Below are 9,254 nucleotides of genomic sequence, written 5' to 3' on the forward strand. Positions count from 1 at the left end.
AGTATATATTTTGCAAAAGTATCGTTTTAAAAAATTGTTAATTTGTCAATTTCACAGGATATCTTTGCGCTTTTCAAAAATTCAGTGTTTAAACGATATTTAGATTGATTAGCCAATTAAAAAAAGGTAAAATTGGAATTATTAAAAAAAAAAAAATGAATGTCGGCGGGAGCGAACCCCAGCCATCGGCGTGCTAATCGAGCACGTTACCATTAAGACAACGCGCTCATTACAGTAACATAAATTCATTAGGAGTATATATTTTAAAACTAAAAAAAATTAAAACACCCCAGCCTCTACTTTAGTCAATCTTCTTTGATGTAAACACTAACAAAATTGTCTGGTTATGTTTTTATGATTATGAAGCGACATGCGGTCGGAATAACACGTGGGATTGGTCGATAATAAAGATGTATTATTAAAAAATTATTTTTATTCACCATAAATTATTGGGCTGTACATTTCGCATATTTTCTTACTACGTCTCGATAAAAATCGAAAATATATTGGCTAGCTTCTCTGCACTGCTCTATGGAACTCATCAGTTCTTTCTCCGTGAATTTTCCTGACGTGTGACAGGTGATCAGGTCCTTTTTTATACTGTCGAAGGCGTAAGTGAATGTTGCTCTTGCATTCTAATAAATAAATGAGAGTGAATAATGATCTGCAGAGATTTTATTGACGAATATAAGCTATTCCATTACCTTTAATTGATTCTCCTCAGGATCCAGAATCGTTTTTCCACTGTCCCTCTCGATCATGCAGTGAACAGCAGAAATTGTAAACTTCATTGGTAAACCAGAATTGATTAATGCCAGATTCGCAGCGTTTATGGCACATGCCAAGAGCTGATTTGAAAAAATTAATCCATATAAAAACGATTATAAGTGGAATAAAATTGTGAAAAAATGTCAGCAACAATTAAATAATGAGTATCATGTTAAAAAAATATTCTTCTAGTTAATGAGATCTTCAAAAATAAATATTTTTCTTACACCTCCAGAATCTTCCATTTCCTGTAGATTAATGGAAATCGCTGTACCTGGATGCAGAACAATCATGAGAGTTGACTCACAGGTTTCTTTGATATACAATTCCTTTACTCGCCCATCGATGCCTGAAATTTTATTTGAATATGTTATTTTAACTCAGTGCAGAACGGGTTTTCTCCGTAATAAAATTTACTTACTGGGTGGGCCTTTTACGGGACTGAAAACAACTTCAATGTGCGCTTTATCGTACATCATTTTTGCAAGTCTTGCTTCGATAGGTCCATAAACACCAGCAGCAACACAAGTGTCTCCTGGAAAAATATTTTTATTCATAAAAAATGATTCAGAGATTCAGAGATGAAAGAATGAAGAGATGTTCAGTATTTTTATTCAAGATTTTAAAGAATTTTGGATGAATAATTAGATTAAAAGCAATTATACTATTCCTTTGCCGCGTGTCGTTAGGAAAAAGAAAACAAACATGTGTCTAACCTTGCATTAGCATTGCAGAACCATCGGGCATCGATAAATGATTCAATTCACAGTTCATCTCTCTTAAAGTACACTTGTCTTGTTCCATTATTACTTAATAACAATAAACAATTGATCTTTATAAAAATCTTTCACAAATAAACGTCAACCAAACACTGAATGCTCCCCATCGAATTCTGAAACTGTCCACAATTGTCAGGGTCGATAAAAAGGAAATCCATTTTATCAGTTCAAACGAAAAAACGGCGGTAATTTTAATTGACATTATCTTATGAAAAATTAATTAAATAATTGCATTAGCCTGATAAAATCGATAAATTCACAGGTGTAAAGTAAATTCTTTTGGTAAAAATAATTTTTTTTCACCCAGTCATTTATAAAAATAATTTTTGGCGCCATTCGCTCGTCGCTTTAAAAATCCCTGATGAAGAGAAATTTAAAAAACATTATAATAGATTCAACAGGTATTTGTTAACAGATGGCAATGATAAGCTGATATTGGAAATGTTTACGACATCATTATCAAGTCCGGTGATAAGACATATTTTTCATATTTTTCAGTGCATGCATCAAGGAGGACGTGTGTTGGAGACCGATCAATAACTAGACACCCCGAGGATTCCACCACCAGTTACGCATGTTCTCAGTAATTTTCAGGTCTGGGTTCAAGGACGTCTTTATTATTTCCCCGTTTTCGAGTCCTGATGTGATATTTTCTATATTTTACTCGTGAAGGGTGAGTGAAAAGTACGTCAGAGTCATGAAATGAGGGTGTGGCTGGTTGCTGTGGTCTGATGGGTCGATGAGTCTCATCTAATCTGGAGATATTTTTCATAATCAAGATGACGGACGACGAGTCGGTTTCGAACATGAAGAGGCAGAATGTCAGGACTCTGTCCCTCGTCGTTTGTACTTTTACGTATTTGTTGATTGGAGCTGCTGTTTTCGATGCTCTCGAGTCCGATACTGAAAGAAAACGATGGGAATTTTTATCAGGTAAGTGACCATCAAGTTCCATTGAATTATTTGCAATGAATTATTCTATTATTTGGGTGAGCATCCCGTAATTTTTATAATTTAATTATTTTATGCGGTAACTGGTGAGTTATTTCTAAATGTCGCAATTTTCATCGAATATTTCTGTTTCTACGGATAATATTTTCTAATCTGTTTGCAGAAATCAAGAGAAACATGATCAGGAAGTATAACATCTCTCAGGAAGACTACAGAATGGTGGAGATTGTTATAATTGAGAATAAACCCCATAAGGCTGGACCACAATGGAAATTCGCTGGGGCATTTTATTTTGCAACTGTTGTACTCGCCATGATCGGTACTGAGTGGAATATTAATCTTGAAATTCGATGTACAAGTTCATTTTTCTAACCCTTCTCTTGAAATTATGTTAACAATAATTAGGATACGGGCATTCAACGCCAGTGACAGTCTGGGGAAAAGGTTTCTGCATGTTGTATGCTACAATTGGAATTCCTCTGGGTCTAGTAATGTTCCAGAGTATCGGTGAACGTTTGAATAAAGTAGCATCTGTCGTCATCAGAAGAATGAAGAAGTACATGAGGTGTCACAGAACTGAAGCAACTGAAATGAATCTCATGCTTGCAACTGGAGTTCTCTCCAGCATCATAATCACTACAGGTGCAGCTGTTTTCTCTCGTTACGAAGGGTGGAGCTACTTCGATAGCTTCTACTACTGTTTCGTCACACTGACGACAATAGGATTTGGAGATTATGTTGCTCTACAGGTATAATTCCAAATGGAAGTGGTAAAACGAGGAATGAATAAATTAATTTAATGTCTAACAATTACAGAACGACCAAGCCTTATCGACAAAACCCGGATACGTCGCCCTGAGTCTTGTATTCATTCTGTTCGGATTGGCAGTTGTCGCTGCCAGCATCAATCTCCTGGTTCTTCGATTCATGACGATGTAATTAATATCTCTAATTAACCTTTCGAATAATAACCGTAAATTGACAATTGTCTGTGAATTATCCCAGGAATGCTGAAGAAACGAGGAGAGACGAGAGTGAGCTTCAAGCCTCTTCACATCATGTTCTCACGTTAGACGGTGAAGTCCTAGCTGTCAACGGAAAATTACTGTCAAGTCATGTACCAATGATCCATGAAACTGATGACTGCGTCAGTGTCTGCTCGTGCACCTGCCTAGGTACAGCCACAACCGAGCTCATTGACTCTTCAGGGTATCAGGGATATCGTCCACCATCTAGCAGTGCTAGTCTTCGTGTGAAACGTGCGTCCGTTTGATGGAAGGAGTATCGACGTCGCAGCCAAATTCGTCGGTTGGGGAGAATCGATAGCAGAGAACGCCTTGGCAGCAGTGGTTGATTAATCATTGAGATAATCCACTATTTGATGTGGCATGATCTCGAAATTCATGAACAATAGAATCGAGGAAACAACAGTTGCTAATTTTTAAGAATGCCAAATAGGGAATTCATTCCCTCAATCGTATAAAGACTGATTTCATTGGAATAAGGAATTAAGGGGATAATTAGATGTATTGGACGTATTATTTTCGTATGAACAATATATGATATATGCATGGAGAAAGTACAATGAATAGGAGTAAAGGAATTGTAACGACTATTCGCTTATGATGTTAATCGATGTTTTAGGTAGTCTATTTTATCACTGAGGGATGTATCGGAATCGTGGAGCTTATCGATGTATTGATGTTATATTGTAATCATGACAAATACATGTTGAACGTAATTAGACATTTTTGGGTAATTTTCATAAATGCAGGAACCATATAATTGATATAATTGGATTAATTTATTCTTGTGGCACATCTTCCCCTGAAGCATAAGTTTGAGCAGCATTGACTATTCCAGGCACACTGAAATCACGTGAATCGTTTTATTAATTTTTTAGTCGAATTGTTTATGGAGGGAAATCTTTTAATCGCGGAATGTAGGGCGAAAATTAATAACAATATTATTAATTTTCACTAACCTGAAACGGCCAATCCCTGCATTGGCCATTAGCACCCATTGCGATCATCGCAATTAACATGAAGATAGCGAAGACGAATTTCATGATGAAAACAGATATGTTTCAGGTTTTCTTTCCAAGACGGATTTTAATTAGCGGTATTAATGACGAGCTTTATATAGGTGGAAAGTGCCCCATATACGCCACGAAGTTTATTCTATTAAAATAAATTTTATATGACAATATTTGATCAGATCAATTTTGAGATAAAATATTCCAGATTCATATCTTTATTGTTTATGGCAAATTAATGGAGTAATAAAAATAATGGACTTTGCACAAGAAGAAAATTTTTCAGTCGCGTCACAATGCTTGGGTTATCAAAATAAATTATCCGTCATGAAAATATTTGTTCAGGCGGTACTCGGTAAATGAGAATATTCTCGTTTCATCTTTTTATTATTCATTGCAGGGAAAAAACAGAATATTCACCTGTGGTACACCTTCCACTTTTTTTCCATTTTTATAAATAACTGGCATTGTTGCTAATAAATTGAATGATAAACTTATGGGAAAATTCCAGAAATGTATCTCGTATATTCTGAAATAATTTTTTGTAATTCCGTGTGACTCCAATATATTTACAATTATATCTACAATTTGATACTTTAAAAAATGCGCAGTGAATTCAATTGAAGATACTCTTATCTTATGAATCATGTACGCAAACATTTTTACCAGGAAAACATTTTTTTTATAACGTAATCTGGACGAAAAATCTACCAGACTGCAAGTATATAAATGATTGTCATGAATGCCTCAAGCATATTTCAAAAATCGATTAAATTTTTAAACGAATAATCGATAAATAATTATTAAATAATCATGAAACTCCTTTCCATTTTCGGTGTCATCGCAATGTTAGCAGTAGCTGTCAGCGGTCAATGCCGAGGACGCGGTCTTCGAGTGAGTTGATAATATTTTTTCAAGTGTTGAAAAAAAAAAGATAATTAAAGAGTAATTACGGGTCAATGACGAGATTCAAGACGTGAATTACCCGGTAATCAGGTGGGGCTATTAATTAGGGAAATCACTGTGTCACTCTAAATTGAAATTATGTGAAATAATTTGAAATCGCGTATTACACCATTTTTTTTTCAATTTTATAAAGATGTACCGTTCTGTAATTAAAGTAATTCAATAATTATTATTATTATTCTCTTAATGAATATGTGTGATTTCAGTGCATCAGGGATAGTCAGTGCTGTTCAGGTCTCTGTCGCCGAGCAAGTTGTGCCTGTACGTATGAATTATTCATAAATTATTGAATCAATAATTAATTATTCAATCAATCATTCCCCAATTTATTTACTTTTTCTAGAACAAGATAGACACAGTCCTGTCCTGAAAATTCCGAGCCTTCACCTAATATTTTAAATACTTAATCAATATCACCTCAACATGTAACGAGCATTTACTTTAATTACTCCAATTGTCTTGCATCAATAAAATTCAATAAAATTCAATAAAATTCAATAAAATTCAACACATGTATTTAGGCCGTGAGGAGAACGCGCGAGTTCAAGACCCCGGAATAATTGAGATTGCGCGAAAAATTGAAGTAATGTAGTATAATAATTACAGAATTACACGGACTTTGGCGAGAAGGTAAAACTTCATTCTGAGAATTCCATAAATTATTTATTATCTCAAGTACATAGGAAATCTTTTGTGCTGTTCTTCGATCATAATTGTCCTGTCCATTCTCTGAGTGGCAATACGCTCGATTCGCTCAAATAATTTCGTGTGACCGGCGATGCATTTGCGAAAATCACGACGTTCCAACTTGTAAACCTCGCAGACTTCAATTGCTATTACTGTACCTACTCGTCTTTGATCTTGAACAAGTAGAGCAACTTCACCGAAATGCGCGCCTTCTTCTAGGTGACAAACCTGACAATTTAATTAAATTCAATTGCTATTACTGGTGGATCTATGGAAAATTCTTGTATTTTTCACTTATTTTATCTTTTACTTATTTAATGTTTATAAAAATGGAAGACTCACTTCCTGGCCTGTGGGTGTAAAAACGGCAACAGTTCCGTTATTTAAAAAATACATGCAGTCACCCTGAGTACCGGCTTTAACGATCACATCATCTGGCAGGTAAAGTTCAAATTTCAGAGAAGTAACGATTGCCAATATGGTTTCATCCGGTAAATCCCTGAACAGAATTACATTCTCCACAAGTCTTCTGCATGAATGTAAAATTATTTCCTCTCGTAATCGACCTATTATGAATAATTAAAATAAAAAAAACATGATGGGAGCCATCTCAAGAACATAGTCACTTGATAAAGTCGACAATATTTTTCTCTCTCTGAAATAAGCGTTCCTGAATCGATAGGCGTAATAATCCTCCAGACGTTTTTTCATGTGCGGTGGTAATTGTTTTTGGCGAGTGTAAGCTGATATTTGATTCATCGTCTCTTCGTATTTTGATAGAGCTGCTTTTTTGTCGTTCTGTATTTGCAGGAACATAACTGCAATATTTTTATATTCAATTCAGATAATCAATTTGAATCTAATGACTCACTGATAACGTATGCCTCGAAAATTCTTCCCAGGATCATTAGAACAGTGCAGATTATCATTTGACCCTCGAATTCCGGTTCGATTCCACCGAATCCACTGGCAACAAAATTTTGAAGGACTATGAAGAGGGCGTGTTGAAATCGAACGGGGATTCCCTCATCTGTTAACTTCGCTAGCCAACATGAACAGTCCTTCGAGGGATCCATTAAATCCATTAAATAATTCATTCATCTTGTTTTCAATGTTGGTTTATGTTTAACTGATAAATTATTAATAATTTCTGAAGTATCTCACAGAGAGGAATTTGTTAAAAAAAAATACATTGGGTCTTGACCCAAAAAATCGAGGTGAAAGGTTGATGACGATTCAATTGACAATTGAAGTTACATATTACATACATTTATGCATTTTCCGTGTGGAAGCGTAGTATAATGTTACAGAAAGTTAGAGATAATTGATATTTTATAAATAAATTATACCTTTACGGAGACCTGCTGCACGTGCATGACGAAAACTGCGGTGAGATAACAAAAACAGGCAAACCAGTGGACAATGTAGAATGATAGAATTAAAATACTAATGATACGGTGAGTAAAATCTTTTATTTGGCAATACTGTAATTAAAAATGATGGCACTGAGATTAGAGGAGTTGTTCAATTGAAAAAAAAATTCCTGTGGAGATTCTTACTTGAAACAATTGAGAACCATAAGCATGAAACGTTAAATATCTGAATATCTTTGCTATGGGGATTACATTAATTAAAACAGTGGGTAGAGAGGACTCAGAACCCGGTACTGTTCTCCACTGATGTGTCAAATGATCATAAGGTACAGATGTTGCCACGTCCAGCAGTAAATAGCTTCTCAAATAATTACTGGAATAGAAAAATGGGAATAAACAAAAAATTAAATACGGAAAATTCAATGTCTTGTTGTTTAATTAATTTGTGACTACAAAGGAACATTCGATGGATCAAGTTAATAACATTCCACCCAATTTTTTCTTCTCTACTGCTGTCAATCGCTTAATGTCCGTTCTTACTCTAGGATAACACTGTGATCGAAAGAAACTATTCTTTCTTTCTTCACGTAAACACCAGTGACGCAGTTCAGGAAAATATCAATCCAGAAAACAATGTAGAAAAATAGGCTGATTTTGTCGAGTCTGACAGCATCGTAATCAAAGATGATGAAACTAGTCATGAAGGGAATAATCAAGAAAGAAATTCCATAGATAAACGTCATGATGGTCTCCCAGCAGAACCTGAAGGAAGAATGTCTAATGGTGTTAATGAAAATTGAAAAAAATATTAAGGAGTAAACGTGTACTAACCGTGTTGCGCTGTATGGATGCAATATCCACCAGTTTTTATGTTTTTTTTGTCTTCTTTTTTCCTTGTTAGTCGCCGAGATACTCTCGAAGTAATCCCTAGCTCTCGGGTGATGATGGAGACTCACGAGACGCCATGATTTATATTTTCCATCATATTCCCTGGATTTTAATCTCTCTGGGGTGAATTTAAGTGGATTTTGGCTCACCTCGGCCATTGCTGAGACATTCACAGTAATTAAAAACAAAGGACGGGAAAAATTGTTCAAAGAGACATTTTGCTCAATTATCGATTTGACTTGAAAGGATCAGCTGCTCTTCAAAGAGTCAAAATGGCGGAAAACATCGGATGCCTCTTCAATTCTCATCTTATTCTGTTACAAATTCAACGAAATACGAAAAAATTAGACACTCGCCATTTTGTCGGCTGCCCGCCTGAAATTCAATATGGCGCTGAATCTCCATGAGCGTGCATAGCCTGCGAAAGTTTAATCAGTCACGCAGATTATGCTATGAAAAGCATTTTTTTTTGCTCAAGAAGAAAAAATTTATTGGACACATTTTTCATTCTGTAAATAAAACTGAATACTTTGACAATAAGAGCAATAATGTTAACATTCATACGATACAGATCGTTCGAATTGGTTTACACTTTAATATATAATATGTATATTCTCATATATCCTATACTTTTGAGGACCTTAAATATTATTATTGTCCATACAATACGTTCGCATAATGCCATAATTTTTAATCTCATTCCATAATGTTTCATCATTTCGACAGTTGGAATATTACATACACGTTTATAATAATATATTAATTACCTAAAATACTCACAATTAAAATTAATGGGTTCGCGGTAAG

The 9,254-nt window shown here is 34.9% G+C and overlaps 3 protein-coding genes and 2 long non-coding RNA genes across 7 annotated transcripts; 2 read left to right on the forward strand and 3 right to left on the reverse strand.

Moving 5' to 3' along the window:
* Window positions 1-413: 413 nt before the first annotated feature.
* On the reverse strand, window positions 414-1,678 carry Rrp46 (exosome complex component Rrp46). The gene is made up of 5 exons (XM_011309270.1): window positions 1,485-1,678; window positions 1,190-1,303; window positions 996-1,117; window positions 705-848; window positions 414-635 (listed from the first exon to the last, which is right to left on the reverse strand). The coding sequence occupies exons 1-5, from the start codon at window positions 1,570-1,572 to the stop codon at window positions 447-449; spliced, it is 657 nt and encodes a 218-aa protein (XP_011307572.1). The 5' UTR covers window positions 1,573-1,678; the 3' UTR covers window positions 414-446.
* A 425-nt stretch (window positions 1,679-2,103) lies between these two features.
* Window positions 2,104-4,261, forward strand: Task7 (TWIK-related acid-sensitive K[+] channel 7). Of its 3 annotated transcripts, none has more exons than XM_011309273.1 (6): window positions 2,104-2,231; window positions 2,327-2,480; window positions 2,662-2,817; window positions 2,904-3,247; window positions 3,315-3,433; window positions 3,504-4,261. In XM_011309273.1, exons 2-6 carry the CDS (start codon window positions 2,327-2,329, stop codon window positions 3,769-3,771), a joined length of 1,041 nt encoding a protein of 346 aa, XP_011307575.1. In that variant the 5' UTR covers window positions 2,104-2,231; the 3' UTR covers window positions 3,772-4,261. The 3 variants fall into 3 exon arrangements, with proteins under 3 accessions (XP_011307575.1, XP_011307576.1, XP_011307574.1); XM_011309274.1 differs by having other exon boundaries at window positions 2,104-2,220; XM_011309272.1 differs by having other exon boundaries at window positions 2,104-2,480.
* LOC105269203 (uncharacterized) lies at window positions 4,186-4,995 on the reverse strand. The gene is made up of 3 exons (XR_892412.1): window positions 4,954-4,995; window positions 4,483-4,678; window positions 4,186-4,366 (listed from the first exon to the last, which is right to left on the reverse strand). It is a non-coding gene; the product is annotated as an uncharacterized lncRNA (long non-coding RNA).
* Window positions 4,996-5,270: 275 nt separating this feature from the next.
* On the forward strand, window positions 5,271-6,007 carry LOC105269207 (uncharacterized). The gene is made up of 3 exons (XR_892413.1): window positions 5,271-5,427; window positions 5,706-5,760; window positions 5,843-6,007. It is a non-coding gene; the product is annotated as an uncharacterized lncRNA (long non-coding RNA).
* An 84-nt stretch (window positions 6,008-6,091) lies between these two features.
* LOC105269206 (potassium/sodium hyperpolarization-activated cyclic nucleotide-gated channel 1-like) lies at window positions 6,092-8,935 on the reverse strand. Its single transcript, XM_011309276.1, has 8 exons — window positions 8,391-8,935; window positions 8,100-8,321; window positions 7,746-7,932; window positions 7,536-7,670; window positions 7,058-7,247; window positions 6,813-7,004; window positions 6,529-6,752; window positions 6,092-6,414 (listed from the first exon to the last, which is right to left on the reverse strand). Exons 1-8 carry the CDS (start codon window positions 8,603-8,605, stop codon window positions 6,166-6,168), a joined length of 1,614 nt encoding a protein of 537 aa, XP_011307578.1. The 5' UTR covers window positions 8,606-8,935; the 3' UTR covers window positions 6,092-6,165.
* Window positions 8,936-9,254: the final 319 nt, after the last annotated feature.

Source organism: Fopius arisanus, unplaced genomic scaffold (assembly GCF_000806365.1).
Source record: "Fopius arisanus strain USDA-PBARC FA_bdor unplaced genomic scaffold, ASM80636v1 scaffold00065, whole genome shotgun sequence".
NCBI classification, from domain to species: domain Eukaryota; kingdom Metazoa; phylum Arthropoda; class Insecta; order Hymenoptera; family Braconidae; genus Fopius; species Fopius arisanus.